The 27,785-nt window shown below is 34.7% G+C and overlaps 6 protein-coding genes across 7 annotated transcripts; 3 read left to right on the top strand and 3 right to left on the bottom strand.

Annotated features, from left to right (window-relative positions):
* Positions 1-587: 587 nt before the first annotated feature.
* Positions 588-4,968, bottom strand: LOC108820831 (acylamino-acid-releasing enzyme). Of its 2 annotated transcripts, none has more exons than XM_018593856.2 (18): positions 4,758-4,968; positions 4,389-4,533; positions 3,985-4,294; positions 3,664-3,888; positions 3,394-3,591; positions 3,229-3,303; positions 2,929-3,067; positions 2,692-2,843; positions 2,531-2,610; positions 2,313-2,434; positions 2,155-2,233; positions 1,889-2,069; positions 1,736-1,796; positions 1,533-1,655; positions 1,254-1,445; positions 1,105-1,173; positions 942-1,018; positions 588-812 (listed from the first exon to the last, which is right to left on the bottom strand). In XM_018593856.2, the coding sequence occupies exons 2-18, from the start codon at positions 4,510-4,512 to the stop codon at positions 746-748; spliced, it is 2,274 nt and encodes a 757-aa protein (XP_018449358.2). In that variant the 5' UTR covers positions 4,513-4,533; positions 4,758-4,968; the 3' UTR covers positions 588-745. The 2 variants fall into 2 exon arrangements, with proteins under 2 accessions (XP_018449358.2, XP_018449349.2); XM_018593847.2 differs by having other exon boundaries at positions 4,389-4,536; positions 4,758-4,967.
* Positions 4,969-7,733: 2,765 nt separating this feature from the next.
* LOC108841410 (defensin-like protein 182) lies at positions 7,734-8,283 on the top strand. The gene is made up of 2 exons (XM_018614166.2): positions 7,734-7,806; positions 7,955-8,283. The coding sequence occupies exons 1-2, from the start codon at positions 7,749-7,751 to the stop codon at positions 8,281-8,283; spliced, it is 387 nt and encodes a 128-aa protein (XP_018469668.1). The 5' UTR covers positions 7,734-7,748.
* Positions 8,284-11,797: 3,514 nt separating this feature from the next.
* Positions 11,798-15,424, top strand: LOC108842477 (CRM-domain containing factor CFM3B, chloroplastic). Its single transcript, XM_018615397.2, has 9 exons — positions 11,798-12,717; positions 12,797-13,274; positions 13,356-13,486; positions 13,561-13,917; positions 14,036-14,192; positions 14,280-14,572; positions 14,659-14,718; positions 14,810-14,908; positions 14,985-15,424. Exons 1-9 carry the CDS (start codon positions 11,926-11,928, stop codon positions 15,213-15,215), a joined length of 2,598 nt encoding a protein of 865 aa, XP_018470899.2. The 5' UTR covers positions 11,798-11,925; the 3' UTR covers positions 15,216-15,424.
* Positions 15,341-18,239, bottom strand: LOC108842478 (uncharacterized). Its single transcript, XM_018615398.2, has 6 exons — positions 17,640-18,239; positions 17,118-17,286; positions 16,479-16,655; positions 16,309-16,392; positions 16,111-16,192; positions 15,341-16,023 (listed from the first exon to the last, which is right to left on the bottom strand). The coding sequence occupies exons 1-6, from the start codon at positions 18,008-18,010 to the stop codon at positions 15,608-15,610; spliced, it is 1,299 nt and encodes a 432-aa protein (XP_018470900.2). The 5' UTR covers positions 18,011-18,239; the 3' UTR covers positions 15,341-15,607.
* A 569-nt stretch (positions 18,240-18,808) lies between these two features.
* Positions 18,809-22,975, bottom strand: LOC108824506 (phosphoinositide phosphatase SAC8). The gene is made up of 20 exons (XM_057002958.1): positions 22,707-22,975; positions 22,494-22,568; positions 22,256-22,383; positions 22,063-22,154; positions 21,908-21,965; positions 21,750-21,806; positions 21,640-21,671; positions 21,444-21,526; positions 21,251-21,357; positions 21,073-21,159; positions 20,914-20,991; positions 20,728-20,792; positions 20,430-20,528; positions 20,178-20,277; positions 19,888-19,996; positions 19,734-19,806; positions 19,556-19,649; positions 19,388-19,474; positions 19,218-19,284; positions 18,809-19,121 (listed from the first exon to the last, which is right to left on the bottom strand). The coding sequence occupies exons 1-20, from the start codon at positions 22,858-22,860 to the stop codon at positions 18,994-18,996; spliced, it is 1,773 nt and encodes a 590-aa protein (XP_056858938.1). The 5' UTR covers positions 22,861-22,975; the 3' UTR covers positions 18,809-18,993.
* A 2,035-nt stretch (positions 22,976-25,010) lies between these two features.
* LOC108834478 (chlorophyll synthase, chloroplastic) lies at positions 25,011-27,690 on the top strand. The gene is made up of 14 exons (XM_018607815.2): positions 25,011-25,306; positions 25,379-25,423; positions 25,520-25,611; positions 25,703-25,790; positions 25,861-25,946; positions 26,042-26,128; positions 26,220-26,285; positions 26,354-26,437; positions 26,513-26,574; positions 26,657-26,732; positions 26,801-26,945; positions 27,025-27,101; positions 27,172-27,219; positions 27,356-27,690. The coding sequence occupies exons 1-14, from the start codon at positions 25,165-25,167 to the stop codon at positions 27,416-27,418; spliced, it is 1,161 nt and encodes a 386-aa protein (XP_018463317.1). The 5' UTR covers positions 25,011-25,164; the 3' UTR covers positions 27,419-27,690.
* Positions 27,691-27,785: the final 95 nt, after the last annotated feature.

Here is a 27,785-nt window from a genome sequence, read left to right as displayed (position 1 = left end):
TTTTCAAAAATGCATATTATAATTAAGATCCAAAAAGTTTCAACAGAGAAACTATTGAAGCTTTTGCTCCATGTCCGAAAACCATGCTTGAGTCTTGTCCCCACTAAAACCTGACTTTTATCTTGAATGCAATCATCATCGGTTCAGCGGAATAAAACCAATGAATAAACTTCAATGGATTTGACAATAGTCAATAGATATGCTGGACCAAGCCGATAAGCTTAATCAATCAATTCAGAAGAGACAAGCAATGCAAAGAGAGAAGAGACACACATCATCCATGAATAAAGCGATTCAAGTTAACCGGAAAAGCTATTAATCCCTCTAAACTGGCAAAGTCTAGGCACTTCATGGTTTCTAAAGTGGGTGTTTATAGTTGGTTTGTGCCGTTTTATATATTACCCATGTTAGGACTTCAATTTCAAAGAAGCTGTAGGAGTTGATAAGTTGTTACCGGGCTTTTTCCTAATTCGCGGCTACCAAGATTTGCCTCAGTACGCAACTCTTGTGAACAGTGGCGGAGCCAGTGTGTAATCATGGGTTCATCGTTATCAATGTTTCGAGACTAGTTCTTTTCTTTCCATGTATAGTGTGAAGTCATTTAATAAATGTTTACCAAAAAAAATACAAGAACCCAAAACCGTCTGAAATAGTTCCTTTCTGTAAAGCCCAGAGAGAAGACTCCCCCTAATTTTAAATAACCTTTATTTTCAAATTACTTAGATACGAAAACAAACTCATGTGTTCACAGCTTGCAGTACTTGTTGAACCAGACAGCAACGTTGAGAAAACTTTCATAATCCGTCTGCGGTCTGCATAATAAAACAATCACAAGATGCCAATCAAGCTTTAAAAAACTCAAAACTTCCTCTCAGAGATGCTTCTTTATAGCTATGATGATAAACAATTAGAAAAAAAAATGGCAGCTTGTTTTCTTTTACCTGTCTAGGGGATGATTGTCGTTGGGAAAGACAAGAACTTTAACCTCAACTCCTTTCTCCTTTAACGCCCTCATGTACTATACAAATCAAGAATATTTGGATTAAACAACATCACCAATGAGTTTGGATATGCAAACTTAAACACGTTGCAGAGTGATCTTACTTGAAGTCCGTTTGAAATGGGAACACGGAGATCCATAGCTCCCAAGATAAACAGAGTGGGTGTTTTCACCTACAGAAAGTAAAAAAATACAAAAAGAAGAATCATTAAATGTCTTCAAAGTTATAGGAAGTACTATGTGTGGTTTTGACCTTTGAGATGTGTGATATAGGAGACACTTGATGAAACCGAGACATATCTTCAGGTGAAGGGGCTTCTGTATAGTGATTCTTGTCACCATAGGCTTGAAAGAAACCCCAATCAGGTGTATCTGTAATCCCAACCAATGATGCAATGTTGCATACAGGGTTCCTTACAGCTGCTGCCACAAATTTATCTGGCGCCTATAGCAAAACTTTTGGTATATAAGTATGATGACGATTTATATTCCAGTGGCATCACTTAGAAGGTGAGTGAGCAAATACATTTACCTGGCCAATCAAGTGTGTGGCTAGAAACCCACCGTGAGAACCACCTATCAGGGTTATTCTAGACGGGTCTGCAAGTCCCATTTCAATGGCATGATCTACAGCAGAGAGCACATCGTTCACGTCCTGGTGTCAATCAGAGAAGCTAACATATTAAGAAGGCTGCACAAGTCAGGAGGAGAAGAAATGACCATTAGAGACGCCACCTGTGATCCAACGTTTCCAGATAGAGACTGCAAAGCTTCTTTCCCAAATCCCAACGAACCCCTTTTTAGTTTCAAACGAATCACCAAAAGCTGAAGTTAAAAACTCCGTAAGGTTGTTGATGAAGTAGTGGAAAAATGGAGCAGTATGTGAACCTGTAATTAACATTCAGCAGACTGTATCCAACAGAGGAGAGATAAGCCAAAGTCTTGGAGAAGCTGCATGTTGCAACTGAATGAGGGCCTCCATGGATAACAACAACTAATGGATCACATTTCCCATTCTCCTTGGGCTTTGAAGACGAAACATATATAGCTTCAATAGGTTTTTTGGCCCCTGCCAGGTGGAGAGATCATATGAGCCATTTTCAACCAAAACCAACTAATAACTTTTTGTAAAAGCAAGGTAAGAGTTGAAGTACCTTCGGTAAGACATTCAGAAACATTACTGACTGAAACTTTTAGAATTTTGAACTGAAGAGATGAAAGTCCTAACTTGACCTGCGGCAGTAGATAATGAATATAGAGATAAGTTTAACATCATTTGTATTAAAGAGGATTTGGCAAAAATATGATTTACCTTATCAGAGCATTTAAATATTGGTTTTTGGATATTTGACCATTGCCATGAAGGCTTCCCAGCTGGATCAAGAACTTTCTTCCCATACTTAATTTCAGGAACACTCACTGGACTGCTAGACACTAATCAAAAAAGAAAAGAAAATTGTTTTAAACCTGGTGTGTGTTTAAGTTTAATGTGACATTGTCACAGTTAGTAACTGAGATTAAAGATGTTACCGGCAAGTACATCATCACCATCTAGGGCAAGAATGCTCCATGAATATGAATCATTAGGGCTGACTCTTGACAATTCACCACTGTAATTCCCCCAGATAAATATTTAATCAATCAGTTAGCGCAGCAGGAGAAGATAATAGTAGTATGTATTCATCAGTTACCTTAGTAAATTTAGGCTGAGTATTACTCTAAAACTACGCCAGTAAGAAGACAAGATAATAGTCTGTCCATCCGAGAGCCACGGATCACCCAGAAGGCCGGTACCATAGAGCCCAGGGAAACAACCATCGTCAGGACAATTCACAATTTGAACCTGCAATTAAAAGAAATGCTTGAATGAGAGATTTTTAGTTTGATTACCCTTCTGAAGCCTCTATAGGGAGACACAAAGTCCTTACCAGATCAACAATATCTGTTGAGTCAGTAAGTATCCCATCACTTGGCCAGTTAATCTTGTGTAGTGACTCGGCTACCCAATGGGCACCGGAATCAGCAGCGGTCTTTGCGGATAAAAACAGAAGAAACTTTCCATCTTTGCTGTAAGAGAATGGAATATTGCATATCAACACTGCTAACATATATGTTGTGTTAAAATTGGCAAAGTTATAAACAGAATAAGAAAGGAGAGGAGAACACATGCTTTTAGTAAATACATAATTTTCAATAGAACAAGGAAAAGAGTTTCATAAGATGTAAACCTGAACCGTGGGGAATAACCGCTGCTTATGCTCTTTGTCAATTTATGAATAGGGAATGCTTCGTTAGCATAATCCCTGGAACACAAGAAAAGACAAAACTGTTATCAACTATGAATAATCAAAGTTGTCTTATTGCGAGTTATAGAAGCAGCGAAACACACTCACTTTGGTTCTTTGTGTCTAATTGCGTATATGGCACATTGTCTGTTAGCGCAGTACTTAATACCGAACTTTCTTTTATCTCCTAACCATCCCACAAAAACTAAGTACTGAGCTGCGCCTGAGCCTCTACTGTTTGGACTCCAAACCACCTGTCCAACACTTATGGATCTTGGAACACCTTTGATATGTTCAACCTCTCCACTGTTAACAGAAAATGATTAGATAATAAAAAAAATGTAAAGAACAATCAGAAAAAGAGAGTTCTGATGAAACCTGTCAACATTGATAACAAACAGCGCAGGCTGCTTTTTTCCGGCATATGCTTCTCCCCATTCCTCTTCCCAATCTCCTTGACCTTCCCAGCCACCAATATCCTTGTCCAAAGAATTTTCTTTCTTGTAATAACCTAGATTGTCAAATGTAGGCTTGGGAAGAGATGGTGCCTCAGCTACATAAGCAACAAGACTCTCATCTGAGTTCCAAGAGATCCCTTCAAACCTGCATCAATTCATGTACACACACAAAGCCCTACTGAACTGTGTCCAACTACTTCTCCAAGAACATGTCTTTTAAAAAAAAACAAGAGTCGTATACCATCCGTCAACGTATACAGAGCTATGAACTTTGTGTGGGATATGAAACTCCTTCTCTAGCTGAGACGAACTCCATATCTCAAACTTTGTAGGAGATTTGTTATCATCATCAGGATTCCGAACTACGAGGAGCTTCAGACCAGATGGAGACGGGACAAAAGCAGATGCGCCAGTCATCTCGGTGGGAAACGGCGACCAGTGAAAGTTTACAGATTGGTTGCTTTCTTTTGAGATATGACCAGATACCATAAACTTCCTCTTTTTATTAGCCAAAAGGTTTGCTTGACTCATTGCAACCATTGCTTGAGGACCTGCATTATTAAACATTTTGCAGATCTTTAGATAAAATACTTTTCATTACAATTCCAAAGCTCCCAAGTTGGGACATATAAAATTCAAAATTACCAGAAGCAGAGTTGAAAATCCAAGCTTTGTCAATGGTGGGAATACTCATGAAGTCTTTAAGTAACTTTGACTGTGTGGCATACTCTTCCTCCTCAGTAGCTGAGTTAACTCCAGAAGAATCCATTGCTACAAAATCTTCTAGCAACTACTGCAACAAGTCAACCAAATATAATCTCTAAATGGCTGCAGAGAAAGACATTCCAGTAATAAAACATCATTTGCTTCAAAAATCCGTATGGGACAAAACATAGGGAAACCGATCACAAAGTTTGAAACTTTTGGACTGAAAACAAATCAAATAGAATATTACCCAACACAGCAACACAATCAGTTACTCTCAATAGAGAAGAAAGAATAGGAAGAGCTTACGAAGAAGATGGCAAGAGCAGAAGTTAAATCCCAAATTGGCGCCGGAGCAAGTGATTGGGTGAGACGTGAGAGTAAGAAAACAACAACAGAAAATAATAATTACAAATCTTTCGAGTCGTCACGTCGATTCTATTTTCCCAGAGTTTCTAAATCGAGAACACCCCCATATGGCTGTAGATAGTCCATTTACAGAATACAAAATTTAATAATAAAAGATCCAATCATAATAACACATTTGGTAGTAAAGGTTCTGCTAGATTGGTCAGAATATATTAAAAAATATTATCTCAGATCAAGCGATGGGAATGCTTTTTATATATTTTCAATCTGCCAGATTGATTAATTATAAAGGGTGTGAATTCTATTTAAATTGAAAGTTTATGTGTTTTTTATGAAATGTCATGTATTTTCACAAAAATATTTACAGTTATTTATATAAAGTTAATATTAATGTGAAAAGTTGCATCTTTTTAAAAAATTACATAAAAATTTGTATTCATATAGAATTATTATTTAATGGTATTTCGTTCGATTATAGTACTCAGGACACATTCTAGAAACTTAAAAATTGGCGAACAATATATACATTTGTAAAAACATGCAATTTCTAAAAGGGTGTATATTTCGAAAAATACAAAATAAACGAAAAGACACTTTTCAGATTAGTAAGTTGATGATCTCATATTTTTATCGACCTAACAAATTCATTGAGTTAGATTCTATAGTCAAAACAAACTTAACCATATGGTTTTAGTAAAACAATTCAATGTATTGATCAACTAAAAAGGTGTATCATTCTAAAATCAAAAGAGGTTTTTCAAAAAGATGCATCGTACCTACATTAAAAGAAGAGGGTGAAAGAATAAATCGTTAAACAATTAAAAAAGATGTAAAATGGAGTATTATTCGAAAATTAAAAGAAGCGTTTGAAACAATGCATCGTTTGAAAAATAAAAGAGGTGAGTAAAAGAGTGCATCATAAAAAGACACGTAACGATTTCAGATCTAATAAATAAATAAAATATTGTCTGTTAAATTACAAACTTGTGATAATTTGAACCGCTAGATTCAATATTTTTATTAAAATGTTTAACGAAATAGTTCAGTGAAATGTTTATATGATTAATTTTCTGAAAAGATGCATTTTTTCAATAAATGAGCATGTATTGTACTTAAGTGAATGAATTTCTTAAATGTTTTTATTATGAAAGGGTTCAATGTTTAAGTTTCTGAAAAATATCTCACATCTTTTTCTTTGTAAAACTATGATGTCATACTTAGGATTCTAAAAAAATCGTAGCCATCAGATTAGAAATAAAGAATAAACTTTACCGTTGAATTTAATTGTTTTAATCCTAATTGCTAGTATTATTATAGTACCTTTAGACGACTTCTGTCCAACCCAAAACGTTTGTTTATGTTTTATATGCTAATACAAAACTTCGCCATGTGTAGACCCCTGAACGTTAACGATGGTTAGGTAAAACTGGCTATACATATATAAACTTGTGTAATAAAGTAAACTTGTAAGACTTACTCTAATTCTTTAAAATCATCAAAGCCCGTGATAAATCTCATTGTAAAGAGATCAACTATTCAATAATGACTCTGTGATTTCGACGTAAGGAGAAGAAGAAAAACTATTTATGTGCCCATATTCATAATTATTTTTGTATTTGCTATTTGTACACTTTGTACAACCATTATACAATCTATAGTTAAGTATTAAGTTGAAAGGTTATGTGTTTATTTTTATGAAAGGTTAGGTACTTTTACAAAAATATTTACAGTTATTTATATAAAGTTGATATTAATGTGAAAAGTTACATCTTTTTAAAAATTACATAAAAATGTATTTATTAGTTTTTAATATGAAAAGTTGTATATCGCTTTTTGTCTTTTCATTTAGATTGTTTCTGATTATGATACATGATGTGGTTTTCTTTCCAAGAAATCGGTTACTCGGTTAGTTGACAAATAGTTTTAGTTGAACAATAAATGATATATATATATATATATAAATATTTTTCTTGATATTATTTGATTTTTTCTCATTTTATTTTAAAAGTCTATGGAAAGTCAAAGAATATATCTTTTCTATTTTGTAACACATACACTTCTTTGAAAAAAATAATAAGATGCTTTACGTAAAATATAAATTATACAGAATAGTATATATTTTTAATAAATTGAGTTAACAAAAATAATTTAAAACATGCACATAAACTTTAATGTGTGTGTCTTTACCAACAGGTTATAACTTTTAAGTTATGCGCTATTTTTTCATGTAACAATTGAATAGCTTATGAGTTTTTTTTTTATTACTCTTAATTTTATCTCTATTTAATGTAATTTTATTTTATTTTACACGAAAAGATGTACTTTTTTATTCAAATATTCTTTTCTTGTAAAGAAATGTATCCTTTAAGAATACTAAAAATGTTGCAAAGTCGTATTCTTCCAAATTTGCAACACATATATTTAAAAAAAAACAATTATATTTTTTTGTAAATGTTATTTTATAAAATATATCATATTTATATTTATAAAATGTGTTCCCGTGCGATATCGCACATATTTCTTATCTAGTATATAATAATAATAATAATAATAATAATAACAATAATAATAATAATAATAATAATAATAATAATAAGAGTGACTTTAAGAACTTTTTTGCTCCAGAATCATCTATTTCTCTCTCACTTATGGCATAAAATCTCATTTGACGATCGAGAATAACATTTATACGGAAGTACCTGTACTGACCATACAATTTTAGCAATAAATCGGTGTATTCATCGGTCAACAAAAGACCATCATAAAAAAAAAATATTTTATGCCGGACGTAAAAACAAATGTCCTTACTTGAGAAAAACTCTTAAGTTGGAGTCTACATATTGCTTTTAAATAGATAACAGATGTCCCGATAATATACAAACATACTGCAGAGAAAGATAAGATTAGAAGAAAACTAGTAAACGTGAAAATATGGAGAGAATAACTCCACTTGTATTACTCGTTAGCCTACTTATCATGTTTGCCTCAGGTATTATTATATCTCTCAATTGTTATGTTTATTTTATTTATTTGCCGCAATTTTCATACAGTTTCAAAAGTTCTTTAGTATAATTTTATGATCACATTTTTCTCACATTTATTTTATGATAAGTTTAATGATGTATACAATGTTACAGTTGTGAATCAGACTAGAGCAAATATATGCGTCGATGGACTAGGCACTTGCAAAAGCTGCGACCAGAGATGCAAGTCCAAACATGGGCCATCAAGCCAAGGTGACTGTGATGACCGCTCCATTGGGGGGCCTCTCTGCAGGTGCCACTACCAATGTGAATCACCCTCGGTGACTCCACGCAATACTTGCAATGGTGGGGCCGGTTTATGTAGTGTAAAGTGCCCCCAAAAATGTTGCGATATTAACTGTGCATATAAGTATGCAGGTGGAAGTGGGATGTGTTACACCCTCGGTAATTCTGGTGTTTGCCAATGCAAGTATCCTTGTTAAAGCTGGCTGGCAAAATTGTAAACCGACTTTTTCTTTGTAGTACGATGATAAAATAATAACAATCTAAACTCTAGTTTCCATTATTACTAGTGATCAACCCCACCGGGATATATAAATAACTAGAAAATAATATATTTTAAATATTTAGTTATTAACTAAAAATAACATTAATTTCATAAATATTTTATTTTTCATTCTTTTGAAAAATATATATTTGAACTGAAATGGGTTTATAATATATATATATATATATATATGTTTATTCGAAAAAAATCACAGATGTAACTTTTTGTTTATTTGGTTTATTTTGATTTATTTCTGTGTATTCGGTTTAGTTAATTGATATATTCTAAACAATCAGTCATTACTTGCCAACGAAATCATAAACCATTTAAAAGTTTAATATTGACCGACTGTTTTATAGTTACAACCAGATGATAAATAGATACCTAGTACAAATTATACAAAGTTATTCTTTATTTATTTTATAATATATTCGGTTATTCATGTATATTTACTTATAAAAATATTTGGAAATAATAAAATATAAAACTATACATTTTCAGATATCTGTTTGTTGTAGTTTTTCTATTTCTTATATTGTATATTTATTTTTCTTATATTTTATATTTATTTATTCTAATTATTTTGTTTTTATATCAAATGATAATATTATGATAGATGTTTTAATAATATTTCTATTTCTTATGTTGTATATTTATATTTATTTACTATAATTTTTCATATAGATATTTAATGTAGTTTTTTATATCTTATATTGTATATTTACTATTATTTATTTTTATTCTATCATTGTCATAGATGTTTAATGTAATATTTTATTTCTAATTCTATATTTACTAATTATTTATTTTACCATACATTTTTCAGATAGATGTTTAATTTATTTTTTCCATTTTTGATATCATAAATTTAATTTTGTTTATTTTTATGATATATTTATTTATTCTAATTACTTTTTTAATTTTATATCAAATGATAATATTAGGTTAGATTTTTAATCTAATAATTATATTTACTTATTTTTTAGTTTTTTATATTGAATATTTACTTATTCTAATATTACAATAGATGTCGAAAATAATATTTTTATTTCTTATGTTGTATATTTACTATACATTTTTCAAAGAAATTTTTAATTTTGTTTTTTAATTTCATGATTTTATATTTACTTATTGTTTAATTTTTATTATATTGTATATTTATTTATCTTGTTTTCTATTTCCTATCAAATAATAATATTATGATGGATGTTTAATGTAAGATTTCTATATAACATATCTTTTTTTTATATTGTATATTAATTATAAAAAATAATAATAACAAAAATGTAAAACTATACATTTTCAGATAGATGTTTAATATAATTTGTTTATTTCTTATATTCATATTTACTTTTTTCTTATATTTTATATTTACTTATTCTACGATAGATGTTTAATTTAATTTTTCTATTTTTGATTTTGTATATTTATTTTTGTTTATTTGTTCTTGTATTGTATATTTCCTTATTCTAATTATTTTTACATTTATGTCCAATGATAATATTATGTTATATGTTTAATGTATATTTCTATTGCTTATATTATACTTACTTATTGTTGGGAAATTGCCAAAAGTATCATTTTCATAGTACCACTTTTCATGTTTACACTAACCACTTTTACCACTACTTTTAATGAAGGGTTTAGATTTGAAGGTTTAGGATTTAGGGTTTAGATTTGATGTTTTAGAGTTTAAGGTATATAGTTTAGGGTTTAGAGTTGAGGATTTAGGGTTTAGAGTTGAGGATTTAGGGTTTATAGTTTAGACTTTAGGGTTTAGGATATTGAATTTAGGGTATATAGTTTAGGGTTTAGGGTTTAGAGTTGAAGATTTTGGGTTTAGGGTTTAGAATTAGAGGTTTAGGATTTAGAATTTGGGATTAGAATTTTGAAAAACATATAAAAACAAAGATATAAGAGTCTTCACCATTTTAATAAATAAGGTATTTTTGAAAATATGTGTTTAGTGGTGGTAAAGATGAATAATGGTACCTTGAAAATGGTATTTTTGAAAATTCCCCATTGTTGTTTAGGTTTCTCATATTGTATATTTATCCAAATATTAAGATAGATGTTTAGTATAATATTTCTATTTCTTATATTGTGATTTAGTTTTTAATTTTTTTTAATTTTTATTTACTTATTCTTAACTTTTTATATCGTATATTTGTTTTTTTAATTTTTTTTGCTTTTATATCAAATGATAATATTATGATAGATGTTTAATGTAGTATTTTTATTTCTTATATTGTATGCTTGTTTCTCTTATATTGTATATTTACATATAAAAATATTTGGAAATAATAAAAATATAAAACTGTACATTTTTAGATAGATTTTTCATTTATATATATTTATAGATATTTATTTTACATCATTAGTGATATATATTACGTTAATTATATATTTAAATATTTATATAATTATTTTAAATATAATTATTTTATAATTTACATGTGGTAATTAATGAATTATTTCAAACCGTCACATATCTATTATTATTAAAGGATTCAAAATATACATGAAACAAAATATTTAAAAATTAATTTGTATTTAGTTTATGTTAAATTTTTACTTCTACTTTAAAGTCTGGATTATCTTTTTAGCAATTTCTATGTTTATTTATTTTAGATAATATATTGTTATATGTAAATTTAAGATATGTTAATTTGTAGATATATATTATATAATTTATTATGTGATAATCATTTTACTAACATGCTATATTATTTTAAGATAAGTATTTATATTTATAAAAATAAAAATATTAATATATCAATTTAATATATTTTATCATATTTAGTTCAATATATAATAATTTAATCTGAAAGACTATGATTATTATTTTTCGTTTTATAAATGATAGATGATTATATATTAATGTATAACATTTCGAAATTAGATGAAGTTTTACATCAAATTTTAATTATTAAGATCTTGTAAAAAAAATTCAAAAAAATTGTTGGAATTCATATATATATATATATTTAAAATGAAATGATATAAAAAGATATCATGATTAAAGTAGTTATATTGATATAATGTAAAATTAAATGATAGATATATTTAATTAATATTTTTTTAGAAAATGATCCACTTTAAATATTACACATAATATAAGTCATGACTTTTTTTAATATAATAGATAGATGAGACACAGAAATACATAGCAAATTTAGACTTTACAATATAGTAATTTCTATTTTAGAAAATAAATTAAAAATGGATTGAACTGATTTTTTTTTTATTATAGCATTTGCAGACAAAATAGCTATATGTTAGAAATGCTCTTAGTATTTATTTAAATGGACCGTGTTTTTAAAAAAGTGTTGTACCTGGCCTGGTTACGAAAGACCACGTATCCAAACAAAGCCTCTAAATATCTATAACCATCTTCCTTTCCCCGCCATGGATAATAACATCGAGTTCGAGCTTCGTCTCGTAGCCGAACTAATCCATCCACCGGAAGAAGAACCCAAAAGAAAAAAAGCTGAAAACTTTTGATCAAAAGTTGAAACTTTTCTGAAATATTCTGTATTTCTGCGAGTACCCCCCCCCCCCCAATTGAAAGTCAGAAATGGCGATGAATTCAAGTCGCCATTTTTATCCAGCAACATTCGATTCGTTGGGAAGCTCCTTCTGCAAGCTCCATGGAACCACTTCCCTCCGATTCTTAAGGTACAGTTCATCAATTCATGTAGCTTCATCGACGAGGAGATTCGGTTTGGTTAAACTATGTAGTGGTAGGGGTAGGGATGAGAGTTGGAACAGAACCCAGAAGCAGAATCATTTTAAACCTTCGAAGTTAGTGCTGAATCATCGGAAAGGAGAGAGATTTTTAGATTCAGGGGTAACGAGTGTTGAGAATGGTGGTGGTAGTAGTAGTACAATGGAGAGGATTGTGGAGAAATTGAAAAAGTTCGGATTTGTTGACGAAGATGAAGAGATTGAACAAGAGAGGAGGTTTGTGGAGGAAGAAGAGAATCCGAGGAATAATAGGAGAGGTGGTGGATACACGGAGGAGTCATCACCGTTTGGTGTTTACGGAGGTGATGGAGAAGTTAAGTTCCCTTGGGAAAAAGCAAGTTCTAAGGAGAAGGAGAATGAGGAGGAGCTAGTTAATGGAGTGTGGACAGCTAAGAAGGAGAGTAGATACTCGCTTGCGGAGATGACTCTTCCGCAAGCAGAGCTGAACCGGTTGAGGAATGTGATGTTTAGGACGAAGAGCAAGATGAGAGTTAAAGGTGCAGGTGTCACTCAGGCTGTGGTTGATGCGATTCAGGAGAAGTGGAAGGGCTCAGAGATTGTTAGACTCAAGATCGAAGGTACAAATGCGCTCAACATGAGACGGATGCATGAACTTCTGGAGGTATATTTAGTTTGCATTAATACTCTTTAGATGTGTTTACAAAAAAGTCTTGATTGTATTTTATTCTTCACTGTGACAGCGAAAAACTGGTGGTTTGGTGATTTGGAGGTCAGGGACTTCCATCGCCTTGTACAAATACAAAAACGACACTTACAGGAGGGATGCGTCGGTGCCAATGAGCAAGCAAATATACCGAAGAGCACAGACATCAACCTCTTCCTTACCTACAGGTAGAGTGGATCATAGTATTGAGCAAGTGCATCATCCTCAGCTAGAGAAGGAGACAACAAACGTGGGAAATGAAGACAGGACATCTCATCAAGAAGTCGAATATGAAGATGAAATAAATGAATTGTTAGAAGGTCTTGGTCCTCGATACACGGACTGGCAGGGAGGTTATCCATTACCTGTTGATGCTGATTTGCTTCCAGGGATAGTACCTGGTTACGAACCTCCTTTCAGGGTTGTTCCTTATGGAGTGAGATCAACTCTGGGACAAAAGGAGGCAACCTCTCTAAGGAGACTTGGCAAAGTTCTTCCTCCACACTTTGCTTTAGGTATTGGATTTTCCGTTGTGACTTTTTTTTTGTAGAGCCTGGCAAAGTCTTTGAAGAGTGAAATTTTGTTTGGATCTATAGGTCGAAGTAGACAGATGCAAGGGTTGGCAACAGCCATGGTTAAGCTATGGGAGGAGAGTTTGATTGCTAAGGTTGCCCTTAAACGTGGTGTACAACTGACTACCAGTGAGAGAATGGCTGAGGACATCAAGGTAATAATGCATATATAGATGTCATTAGAAAAATGATGAATTCTTGATATCGTAATCTTGGCAAGTGACTGCAGAGATTGACGGGAGGTATGCTGCTCTCTAGGAACAAAGACTTCTTGGTTTTCTACAGAGGGAAGAGTTTTCTGTCACCACAAGTAGCTGAAGCATTGGTGGAGAAGGAGAGACTCGCAAGGACATTCCAAGACGAAGAGGAACAGGCACGTCTAAGAGCGTCATCGGGTCTGGTTGTCCCACGTGTTAAAGCTAATCAAAACCTTGTTTCTACCGGCACTCTTGGAGAAACTCTTGATGCAGCTAGTAAGTGGGGAAGGAATCTGGATGACGATGATCACGTGGAGGAAGTGAAACAAGAGGCTGAGAAACTGAGGTCTGCGAATCTTGTCAGAAAGTTGGAAAGGAAACTTGCTTTTGTGAGTTCCTGCCTTGAGCCTTCATTTCCTACCTGTCAAGTTTTATTTCACATTTTGTCTTTAAAAGATTTGCTTCGTGAACTAACCGGATTGTTACGTATCAAATAACTCCTTCTAGGCTGAGAAAAGGTTGCTGAAAGCTGAACGTGCATTAGCTAAGGTAGAGGAATCTCTGAAGCCATCAGAGCACAGAACAGACACTGAGGGCATAACTGAGGAAGAGAGATTTATGTTCCAGAAGCTCGGATTGAGGATGAAAGCCTTCTTACTGCTTGGTAAAATTTATTGTATCAATCTATAGGCTGATGTAATCAAAGCATGTTTTCAAAGCTTTCTTACTTACTTGGATTGATTGCTTTCAGGTCGAAGAGGGGTGTTTGATGGTACTGTGGAGAACATGCACTTGCACTGGAAATACAGGGAGCTAGTCAAAATTCTTGTGAAGGCTAAAAGTTTTGAGGGTGCGCAGAAAGTGGCATTGGCCCTTGAAGCCGAGAGTGGAGGAATCCTGGTTTCTGTTGACAAGATTTCCAAAGGCTATGCCATTATCGTGTATAGAGGAAAAGACTATAAGCGTCCTTCCGAGTTAAGGCCTAAGAACCTCTTGACAAAGAGGAAAGCTTTGGCGCGTTCTGTTGAGCTCCAAAGACGGCAGGTTCGTGATGCAAAACATTTGTCATTATAGTTGAATCTAATCAAACGATGGGTAACACTTAGTTTTGTTTCTTATCATCCAAACAGGGTATTATAAAACATATTGCGGTGGTACAGGCGAGAACAGAGCAGTTGAGAGCTGAAATCGTATGGATCTATATTTGCTGTATTCAACGAAAACGATTTTTTTTTGGTTGTGCAATGTAACTAACATGAGACCTTGAATCCATTCTGGCAGGAACAAGTGGAACTTGTAAAAGACAAGGGAGATCAAGTGTTATACAACAAGCTTGACATGGCATATTCTTCTAGCGATGAGGAGACCGAAGAGACAGATGTATGGGTGGTTATTTGAGTTTCACCATTATGACTATTTGGTGTTTGAGGTCTCACGCTCTGTGGTGCTCTTGTAGGGAGAAGGAGATGACATCTATTTAGATACATACGAAGAGGATGGTGAAGAAGCTGGGATCCAGGCCAAGGGTTCACTATCTGATGTTGAATTTGATTCAGATGATGAAGACTGGGATTCAGATGAATTAGAAACTGAGCTTGATGATGATGATGATGATTCTGCATCCTCCACAGCACCAGAAGCAACCTCTGGAAATCTTCATAACGAGGAACGTCATCTGCAACCATAAGAGGTACTGACCACGAGCTAGTATGCACAGTGTTGTGAGTTGATGAAGGATAGAACTTTTGACATTGTCTCCTGTGTACTTTCTTTTGGTCAATGCAATTAGAGATATACTAAAAGTGTATCACATGCAAAGACTGTAAGCTTTTAGGAGCTTTGTAGATTTATATCATTTATAAGATACATAGATATCTCAAGTCTCCAATGTAACAAGATAGGTCTCATCCAAACAATTTAGACTCCGCAGCTTAATGCTACTACTATACATGGTTCACCATCAAAACCACATGCTCTTCGTATCGGAGTTGCAAGAAAAAAAACATCTGCTTTAGCTTTATATGTAAACATTTCTCTTCTTCTGTCAATGGAAGATAATAAGAATACGATTAAGGTTTTTCACCTACGAGCAAGTCTCTGACCAGCTCCAGCCAGTAAAGCCTTACCAATGACACCAGTGTGAAGGCCACAAGCCAAGGCAACACCTCCTACAACGACCCATTTCCAGTCCATTCTCAAATGGTCCCGTTGTCTCCTTGCGTAGCTGCCCATTGCTCTGCTTCTGTCATCGTCTCCTCTAGAATCCATGTTCAGTACTGTGGTGATCCTTGCCATTTGAGCGATCCGGGATAGACTCGAGTCTGATTTTCTGGCGGTTTGGTAGGCTCGTAAACCGGAGTTTAGCTTCTTGACTGCTCCCCACATGCCATGACGGACGCCTAACTTTGCTACGTCTTTTGGGATGCCCATGTCTTCGTAGTGGACTAGAGATACTTCACAAGCCGATGGCTGTCCATCTCCTTTTCTGGATTCAACTGCATTTTGTTTTGTAGTTTGCTTAAACATTCAAATTACATGCGAGCTTTAAAACTAATCAAGGACTTGCATTTCAAAAGGCTTACCTGCTCTGATAACCCAACTTGAGAAATAAAGCTCAACGCGCCTCGGTTTATCACGCTTTGGCAGAGCTGGATAAGGAACTCCCTAACAATATCAATGGTGTGAGAAATTTAGGCGGAACATGAGTTGGATTTGTCTTCTATTTGATCAATGTTAGACAAAACTGAAAGATAATGGTTTAATGAAGCATGAAATTATACCTTTGTCACACAATAATACTTGTTTCCGGACTCCCATATTCTCCGGCCAATGATATACTCTCGGTCACTGCAGAAAAAGGGAAACTGAATGCAAAACAAATTAGTAAAGGCAACAAACAATGGCTTGGATTTGTTAAGAAGAATAAGTATCATCATTTAACTGCAGAGACCTTTTTTCTCCAGTGAACAATCATCGTTCCTGTCTGAGTATCCTCCTCCAAAGTTTTGAAGGTGGCAAGCATGAAATCCCATTTAGGTCGAAACTCATCGTCCCAGAAGAAATCCCTAACAATATCTGGACTTGCATCCTCAAATATGGTTCGACTGCGATAAACAACAGGACCTGTCTGACAAACAATCACAACCTTTCAGGCTAAAAAACACTGCTTTATATTATATCTTTCAGCTAGTATTTAAGAAATTTCCGGTTATACATATAAAAAAAGAACAGTGTCGGGTCAAATGTTTTAAAATGCCACGCGAAGTAGCAGAAGAAGTATTGCATCACATCGTAGCCAAAAAAGAAGAAGGAAACAGCGCGAAACAAGGAAGTAGGATGAACACTACCAGAACCACAATATGAATATCATTCAAATATATCTTCTATGGTCATCCCATAATTTAACAAGAAGAAAACTATCTGGTCCTTCGACCCCAAGAAACCAATAATCTAAAAGCAGGTCTCTTAGTTATATAATTTTTTTTTCAACAAAAGCGTCTAGAGCCTACTACTCAATAACTTGCCTTGTTCCTTGAGTTACATGATACAGGAAACGGATAACAAATCAAGAGTTGAAGTTGTTGATTACCTCAGGCTCATGACGCCAAGCCTGGTAACTCATATTGGGAGTAGTCTTGTCCATCATGGATTGCCATTCCCTGGTCGCATTTCCGACTTCAAGCAGCTGCAGCAAATGCTCTAGATCATTCTCCGTCACAATCTCCTCCTCTCTCACCGTTGTGTTATCATCGCTAGCCCTGCAAAAATAATTAATGCCATTAGTATCAAGGCTGCTACACTAAATACAAATTCAATCAATATACCATACTATATAACTTTACGAAGCTGACATTAAAAGCAAACGTTCCGTTTTTGAACACATAACTCTGATTAACAGAAACAGAGAGAATCTCAGACTGTAAGAGGGAAAAAAAAAAGATGGATATGCATACAAGATACCTCTTTCCTTTGGAAGTAGCACATTAACTATAGCCTATATATCTCTACCAATTCACTAAAACCCACAACACATGTTCTGTGATAAACTGTACCTGGAAACAGAAAAAAAACAAAAACAGAGAAACAACACATGTTCTGTAATAAACTGTACCTGGAAACTTCATCACTTTGAAGACTCTCCTCTACATTAGCCTGCTGCGACGAAGGCGAACCATTCGTCGATTTGTTGGCTCTCGTGGACCATAAGCTGCGGCAAACGGAGAAAGCCGAGAGAGCTGTGAAAGCGAGCCAAAGCCGCCGCGCGCCGAACCCAGGCGGCGCAGCAGTCCACAGAAACCGAAGCTTAGAACGCAACCCTAGGTAGATCAGCCCGGTCCATCTCGGACGCCAAGACCATCCGATCAAAAGACCGATCGTTACGGCGAGCCAAATCGGTACTGCGCAGAGCACGATGTCGACGAATGTCTCTGTAAAAGAGGGGTTCTTCACGAAATACATTAGATCGGATAACATCTCATCCATGGCCGTTCTTGATTGTAGAAACCTAATTGCGATCTGAGGAAAGTTCCTGAGAAAAATGTTAGATTCCCGAAGGAAAACCAATATTTGAATTCATGAGAATCGAAGCCGAAGAGCAATTTCCTTTAAATTTATTTATTTACTATTTATTAAAGATTGGTGATTTTGATTGATTAATGAAGAAAATTTTGGATTATTTGCTGTGTCGAAAAGACAGACGTTGGCGGGTGACAGAACAGATAAGAAACAGAACACTGTCAGATGACAAATACACATCCCACGCGTCAATTTTTGTCCGCACCGCGAAATAATATCCTGAAATCTCAATTATTGACATTGAGTTGTGATTGGTTTAGAATACTGTAACTTAAAGTAGTAAATAAAGTGGACGTCATATGATAATTAAATTATTGTTTTATAATTGATAAATTGATTATTCATTTTTATAAATTAATAGTTTTCTTATAGTTTTAAAATAATAATTTTATAAATTATTCATCTGATTAAAAATAATTAATAGTTCTCTTATAAATTAATTAATTTAAAATATATATGTAAATGATTTTAAATATTAACTTTATGTATTTATTTAGTAGTTATATTTTAATTTATGGTTTATAATTTATTTACATGATTAAGATTTTAAGGTTTAATGTTTGTGTAGCAAACAGATCATATAGAGTTACTAATTTTGCACAACCTAGCTTCTTACGATAAGATTTGATTATATCTATCTATATATATATATATATATATATATATATATATATATATATATGATCAATTGAATTAGATTAAAAATTCAGTGGAACTGTTTATTTAATATTTTATTTATAACGACAACTGTTTATTTAATTATTGTTAGAACATTGTACGACGTTTAAGATGGAAACAGATTTTTTTCAAAAAAAAAAAAAAAAAAAGATGGAAACAGACGATATGAAAAAGAAGAATGTGGTACAGAGAATCCCTTATACAAAGATGAATCAAATGAGATGGCAAAGACGAGGCCTTGAACACAAGTGCCTTCCATTGACCTTGATCATCGCCACCACTCCTGCGGTCACTCCTGCCCACAAAGCCGACGCCAGATACTGCTGCGTGTTTCTTCCCGCTGTTGTATTATATATCATACAAAATATCAAATCACACAACTCCAACCCCCCTATATAGTCAATAATATAAAATTAGAAAAGCCTATTCTCTCTACCTTGATGAATAGTGAAAGATGTCACTGTGACACCACCTATCAACAACGCTGATGCTACTGGCAGAAACTGTTTTATTCTCACCCAACAAACAAAACATAAACGAAATCAGATCAGCGTCTTTCCTTTTTTTTTAACAGACTGTTTTGAGTGCGGTTAGGAGGAACATTACAGAGGGTTGTGATCCTCCAATAGGCTGGAGTTGTGAAGGGCTGTTTGCGCCCACCGTGTAGCGACCACTTATGAGATCCAAAGCATCCTGCAACCAATTGAAAAAATCTCTCTCTCATCTTTTACATTAAACATCGAAATCTAATCTTGTTAAAAAAAAGACACTTGCCTGCCTCACACCATCCTGGAAATTATTCAGATAATATCTAGACATAGCACTGATGCCATCTTTGATTGCTCCAGATACAGTTTGTTTCCCGTACCTGCCAGTTATATGTAACTATTAACAACGTCTTTTCTAGTATATGAAACCTTAAGAGAACTATTTGGTGTCTGACATTTCTCACCTGACGAGGTCGCCCTTAAGAGCATATGTCCCGGCGTATTGCAAGCTAATCTCGTCCCCTTGCTCAGCCCAAACTATCAGAAAAGCCCAAAGGATTTTTAGCTGCAGAAAATATTATACAGCTTAGAAAAAGTTGCAAGTGAACATTCACTTACTTGTTCTGAACTTTGTGTAATCATCTCCAAACATGGAAACACACTCTGCGGAATCAAGCACTCCGATCCTTTGAAGTTGTAGATTCAGAGACTTCTGGGCCATGTAATTCTTTTCATATGAAAAAGTTGAATACAATCAAAAGCAGTTCAGTGATAATGTCTTTTACATATTAGATACAAGTTGTCGACCATTTACAAAGCTTGAATGGCTTTAAAGCAAGTAATTATTTAGTAAAAGGAGGCTTGACCAATCAAGATGGCTGGTGGAAATGAAAAAGAGTTCAACAAACCTGGGTAACATTTGTGCGGTCAAGACAGTCGATGCAGTTAGATCTGATAACTCCTTTCTGCTCTTCTAGGATGTTCCCGTCTGCGTCTACAAGGAAATATCTGCTCAGCTTGGATTAGTGGCAGCTGTAAACAATAATCTCTTGCACATAGCTAGCAGCTACCTAACTTTAACCGAACAAACAACATCTGATATCTGACTGACTGCCTATGCAATATTAACTGAACTGAAGAATAATAATTTGTTTGCTTACCCTTGCTTTTCAAATTCATCCCCAATCTCTTCATAAAGTACCCCCAAGTTGTCGAAGTTTGTAGTTCCACAGATGTGGTGGAAGTCAAATGCGACAAATCTGAGTCAAAAGAGCCTCATTAACCAATAATTCTTCTAATTCAACTTGATGTAAGAACAGATTAAATAAAGAGAAGGTGAAAGACATCCAAACAAACGAAAAAAAAAAGTGTCAAGAAACGGAAAAACTTCAGTGGTTGCTCTTGGGATAATGATAAACCACGAAGGGTTATATCAGGTGAACGCAAAAAGAATATTACCTCACGTTTGGAAGCCTCGCCATTTCGGTGACGTATGCTTTGCCTAATTCACCTTCAGCTCCATCCTATCGTAGACAAGGAAAGTAAGCAAGTGAATATTGCGTACCACAAAAAATAACTGAAGCTAAGATTGTCAGAATGCACAATGTACTTATGTTATCTGGAATGAGGAGTAAGGAAGTCTACCTGATCTGTTAGGTTAACTACCATTATTTCTCCATATCTTTGGCTAAGATCATGGAAGTGGCGCTGCACGACCTTCGGCTGGAGGCAGAAAAATAACTAATCAAGGTTGAGGGGCTGGACAGTGAATGTAAAATATGTAACATGGTCATAATAAATTACCGTGTCTTCATGCTTATTTATCTTAAGCTGTGGCTTATAGCTCAAATCAACGATTTGCTCCCAAAGAAGTGGAATTGAACCTCGAACCTAGCAAGGGGAAAGCAAGACGGTTACAATCCACAAGAAATAAAAGGGAACCTTTAAACTGAGAAAAAAAGAAGAGAAGGGGTATGTATACCTGCAATAAAGAGAACTTGAAACCATTAATCTCCATTATTTGTTCAGATTCCACAAAATTAGCAGTGTCTCCCTCAAGATTGGCTCCTCTTCTCCACATACGTGTACCTGGAATTGGCAATTCCAACATGAGTATCAAACAGGCATTTAACTGGAATTTTCCAACAGCACTAGTCACAAAAATTAAAACACACCTAGACGACGTGTACAGCGCCTGGAAATTAACGATATCACGGAAGGAGAATTCTTCAGCTGTAGCTCAGCAACTTGGTAGCTTAACCGTTGGTTAATTTTTAAACAAACACGTTGAAAGAGACAACAATATATATATATATATATATAAACAGTCGAAGAAGAAGAAGCGAATCAGAAGATAAAGAAAGGATATTTCCTTGAAGCAGAGGGGTAATAAAACCATCCAGCTACAAAATCAAGAGAAGATTAGATCTGTGAAGTTTGACATGGAATGAGAAAATTAAACTTAGAAAAAGACAAGTTACTTTGCATTCAATCAGTTCCTCCAAAAGATGCCAGTTCCAAACATATCGAGGGTCAGCCTGACACGCAAGTTAACCTTCAGCCTACCAACTAAAATCAGACAGAAAAAATAGTAATAGAAAAAACACAAGTTGGACCAGGATCAGAGGGAATAACCAACCTGCTTCCACATGGGCTTACTCGTCCAACCAACAGCTAGCTTGCACCTTCTTTGCAAGCTGTAACATTGGATTAAACATGTATTCTTAAATATGTGGAACTAATATTTAAGAATGACACTGTTTACCAACGATATTATCAGATAGTGAAACTTACTTGACAGTTAGATCAGTCTCATAAGAAAAATACAGTCCTGGAGTAGTCTCAAGTGCCTGTAACAGGGTCCTGAAATAAGCTTCGTCCCTTCTCTGCATAAACAACCACCAGTTCCAAGTAGTTAGAAAAGCATTCCAGACAACTTAAAAAAAATCTCCAAAAATAAACAAAAACTTTACAGAACAAAACTTACTTCTTGAGCAGTAGCAAACCTCAAATTGGCATTGCAAGGTAGGAACTTCATAGCGGTAACTCGAAAAATGGGAAAACCAAGGAAAGTCCCAGCTTCCTCCCGAGATGTTATAACTAGCAAGTACGTTCCTAAAACACTATGAAACTCCCATTGAGCAGAAGCCAACACATAGGGAAGGTTTCCATTTGAGAAGAAACCAAAATAATAATAAAAATAATAGAAAGATAGAAATTTTCACCTGCTAAGAGCCTAATAGTTCCTCCAACACCAAATATTGTAGACACTTTGGTCGCATTAACAGAACTAGTGTTGTCTGCATCAGGACAGAAACAGTAACATCAAGCTCGCGAAATGAAATACAGATTCCTCTCCGACATAGTTTTCCTTGCTATATCTAGTTTCCTTGAAATCAAAACAGTAAAAGGACAGAGAGAGAGAGAGAGAGAGATACCGTCGAGAGGTTTGATGTTGCCGTCGCGGCGATCGACGGAGAAGCCTTCATGAGGCGAATCTACGGGTTTGATGACGTACTTATCGGGAAACTCGAGAAGCTGGAGGTGATCGTAGAGTTTGAATCTACTTGAAGATGGAGGACCGATCTCCATTAACGAGATTACGAGGGATATTCGAAAATTAATAAAAAAGATTGAATTGAAGGAAGATGATAAAGATGTTTTGGAGGAGTTTGATAACAAGAAGGAACGGGTTGGATCAGAGAAAAGAATGTCAAAGATGGTTCTATTATTTTTCCTTTCAACGTTGACTGCTGACACGTGTCTTAGTCGGCGCTTATGGGCTTTACTTACCAAATGGGCCTTAAAACCGGTAAAATCAACTCTTTACACTTTGGACTTCATCAAGTGAATATTTTGACGCTTTTAAAAAATTTAAAGCGAAATTATCGAAATTAGTTGGATTAATCGAGACTATATGAATTGAAATGATTCATTTTAGATTAGAAAATGTGGAATATATTTTAGGGCTTATTTGCCAACTAGCCATATTTTGAGTGTAAATTAACTAAATAGCATTGATTTTGACATAATTCATTTTCTAACATTTGTGCTCCAAATTATTCGGTTTTATCCTTTGTCTTTGTAGGTATCAGGTAAAAAGCGAAAAAGAACAATGTGGCCAACATAAAAAAAGGTCATCTACGCCTGTCTTTATTAACCACATACACATGCACCCAATGTTCTATTCTATACAGCCAAAATAGTATAAAATTATAAATTTACGTACAATCCCTAAATACAAAACATATCAAACCCGATCCCTAGATACTAAACCTCAATCCTATCCCACCCAACTCCTATACTAAACCCTAAACTCTAATCGGTGAATTCTAAACCCACGTAGAAGTTCTATTTTATAACACCAAAATAGTATAGGACACCAATTTTATCTCAACCTCATTTAAATACTGAATTTTATTTTAATCTCACCCTAAACCCCAAATACTAAACCCTAAACCATAATCAGTAAACCCTAAACCTAAATATAAACTATAAACCCAAATATAAACTTAAACTCAAATAGAATAGAACAAAATAAATAACATAGTATATAATGGTGTAATACCTTTAACCCATATACAAAACTAAACCGTGTTTCAAACAATCTACTTGGAAGATATAACTCATCTATACCAAACCTGAAAAATGAAAAGTAAGAGAGACAAAGAGTGAGGACGGTTCACACTATAATATGCAATACATAAATGAATTATGAGTTAAACAGAATAAGAACCGGCAAACGAATGAAATAGTACATGATGTGAAAGTACGATTCCATGTAAAATGGAATAATCTGAGCCGCATACTATTCTACATGAGATGACATATAACAACGGAATATACTGATACAGTCATAGACGTAACACCAAGAACTTATGGCGTTGTCAAAAATCTGAGAAAAACTGAGTTGGTGAAGTTGGAGAGGCCGGTTGTGTTACTCCCCTCGGCCGAAACGGTAACGCAAACCACAACCACCAAAACCCAAAGCCGAAGATGATTAAAAGGGAGAACGACGGAGATGAAAACTGGACTGTACGCAGTAGCGAGGCGTTGGAGCAGATCGGCGGAAGAGGGCTTCCGATTTCCAAAAATTACAGAAGAAAGTGAGAAGGAGAAGATGTGAATAGGGTGAAGACACGATTTACTTTGGACAATTCAGAATTATATTTTTAATTAATTTCTTTTAGCAGGTAAGCCGGTTAATTTTCAAGGACACTACCGTATTATTATGTATATATGATACCGTATAGCTGTCCGTTAGGTAAAATTGCTACTCTGCAAATTACCATTTTTTCATGGCTATATGCCCCAATTCCCCTATATTTTATGCACAAATCATTTGAATGCAAGAAATAAAGTTTATAATTATTCAGAAAATATTAAAATTACATATGTCTGTTTTTTGTAATTTTTTGAAAAATTACATGTGTCCGTTAAACAATATTACCTTTAAAATGTATTTTCTCGTTAAAAAGTAAATCATATTTTCATTAAAAACTAAAAAAAAAAAAAATCTTCACAACTGTAAAATATATTTCTGTCAAAATTTATAAAATCCTATTTTTTTTGCCAAAACTATATCATATTTTCTTATACACCACAAAATTAAATCCTAAGCATTTTATATTTTTAAGTTTGAAGATACAAAAACCATATAAATTATATGAATTCTCTGATAACCCATTTCATTCAATGTTGATTACCATATATGCCCAATAGAAGCACCCCACGTTGTAACACGACAACCTAGTCCGACAAAAGTTGTGACGTAAACTCTTATCGTCGGTAACTTACGACCACTGATTTCCCGAAACAGCAAACTGCCCAAAAAGCTTAAACCACTCCATCTCCGGCTAACAGCCACCACAGAGACGATTCTCTCCAGCCGCTTCTATGACTTCCATTCTCAACACCGTCTCCTCCATCCACGCCTCCAGAGTTTCCTCCGTCGGAGCGCTCTCTCTCCGAAACCCTGTTTCCGTTGAGTTCACTCGCCGGCGTTCCGTTTGGTCCACGTCGGAATCCGAATCGTCTGGTACACTCCATTACCTTGCTGAACACGTTCTTCGACTTTTTTTACTGAATACTGATATTGTTACGTTCGTAGGGAGAAGATTTGTTGTGCGTGCGGCGGAGACTGATACAGATAAAGGTTTGAACCTTTTTTTTGCTTGTTCTACAAGTTAATCCGTTAGGACAGGAGCTTATTTAACTTAGGGTATTTGATTGAAATGAATCTCCACTGCAGTTAAATCTCAGGTGCCTGACAAGGCACCAGCAGCCGGTGGTGGTTCGAGTATTAACCAGCTTCTTGGTATCAAAGGAGCAGCTCAAGAGACTGTGAGTTTCTTTTCATCTTCTCCTGACTTTTTTTTTCTTTTTAAAAATATATTTATCCATTGAATCTGAAAGTTTAGGTTTGAGTGTTTAGAATAAATGGAAGATTCGTCTTCAGCTTACAAAGCCAGTTACTTGGCCTCCATTAGTCTGGGGAGTTGTCTGTGGTGCTGCTGCTTCAGGTAAACATTATGAACGCAATACTGTAATCGTTGGTTGCTCATAACACATCTTCCTTTTTTTTTCTGGCAGGGAACTTCCACTGGACGCCAGAGGACGTTGCTAAGTCGATTCTTTGCATGATGATGTCTGGCCCATGTCTTACTGGCTATACACAGGTCTGGTTTGGTTTCAGCATAACAGAAAAAAGCTTGAGTTTGTTTCTTATGCATTTTATTAGTACCACATAATCTAAGAAGTTTCGGTTTTTCAGACAATCAACGACTGGTATGATCGAGAGATTGATGCAATTAATGAGCCATATCGCCCTATCCCATCCGGAGCAATATCAGAGCAAGAGGTTAACTGATAATACAAGGACATTATGAGCTTTTTAAAAAAAAAAAACCATTAATTAGTTTGTTTGGTACTAATTTTCTCCTTGAATGCAGGTTATTACACAAGTGTGGGTGCTATTACTGGGAGGTCTTGGGATCGCTGGAGTCTTAGATGTGTGGGTGAGTTGGTGGTTTTGATCTTAACTAGTACAGTTATACATCAGAATTGCTAAACCTTCCGTTTTCAGGCAGGACATACCACTCCCACTTTGTTCTACCTTGCTTTGGGAGGATCCTTGTTGTCTTATATTTACTCTGCTCCACCTCTTAAGGTAAGTTCTATACATTCTCTCGTCCTCTTTTATAAGTTCTGGAGTTTAGCACCTGACAATGTATCTATTTTACAGCTGAAACAAAATGGATGGGTTGGAAATTTTGCGCTTGGAGCAAGCTATATCAGTTTGCCATGGTAAAGATATCTCGTGCATCACACTATATGGTGTGTTCTCATCTCATTAGTTCGTTTTTTTTTTGGTTCACTTGATTGATAGGTGGGCTGGGCAAGCATTGTTTGGCACTCTTACACCAAACGTTGTTGTTCTAACACTCTTGTACAGTATAGCTGGGGTACTCTTCCTGCAGCCTACTATGATACCTTTTTTTGTTATTTTTAACATTCTGATTTCAAACTGCAGTTGGGAATAGCGATTGTTAATGACTTTAAAAGTGTTGAAGGAGACAGAGCAATGGGACTTCAGTCTCTCCCTGTAGCTTTTGGCACTGAGGCTGCCAAATGGATATGCGTTAGTGCTATAGACGTTACTCAGCTCTCTGTTGCCGGTAATGTAGAGTTTTGTTCAGTGCTTTGATCTTATGAACTAGATAGATGATCATTTGTGAATGTTTATTTTGGTTGCAGGATATCTATTAGCATCTGGCAAACCTTACTATGCGTTGGCGCTGCTTGCTTTGATCATTCCACAGATTGTTTTCCAGGTAAAAGACATATTCATTAGCTGCATCCTTGTCACCTCGTCTGGTTATAACACTCTTCCTCAATCTGCAGTTTAAATACTTTCTCAAGGACCCTGTCAAATACGACGTCAAGTACCAGGTAAAGTCATCCATGTGCATCCGGATCTATACAGAGTGTAGTTTTGTCTTGTTTTGAAATATCTATAAAGGAACTTGAAAGCTGATATAGATATATATATTTTTTTTAATGAGAATATACACTGCTTTGATTACAGGCCAGTGCACAGCCATTCTTGGTGCTCGGTATATTCGTGACGGCATTAGCATCAAGTCACTGAACGAGCATATTATGATCAGTTTTGGCCACCAATCAAATGCTCCAATTGCGACCCACAAGTTTGTGCAAGCGGGTTAGCATGCTGTAAAAACAACATGTATCTACCATCACTTGAAATGACTCTTGTTGTAACAACTTAAAGCGTCTTGGGTGAAATTGAAATCATTTCTTATAATCCCTTCCTAGGGTTCGACTGTTATGAATCTACACATGATTTTACTGCTCGGTCTTGTTAGTTTCACCGGATGCTTATATGTTTTCTATTGATTGTTATTAAGACTCAATCAAATATTAGATTGTACCCTCACCAAAACCTCAAAAAACTTCCAGAGGAATACAACCTTACCGTTAGCTATATGACAACATGA

The sequence above is a fragment of the Raphanus sativus genome, chromosome 2 (assembly GCF_000801105.2).
Source record: "Raphanus sativus cultivar WK10039 chromosome 2, ASM80110v3, whole genome shotgun sequence".
Classification (NCBI taxonomy): Eukaryota; Viridiplantae; Streptophyta; class Magnoliopsida; order Brassicales; family Brassicaceae; genus Raphanus; species Raphanus sativus.
This window is presented reverse-complemented; position numbering and strand designations above follow the sequence as displayed.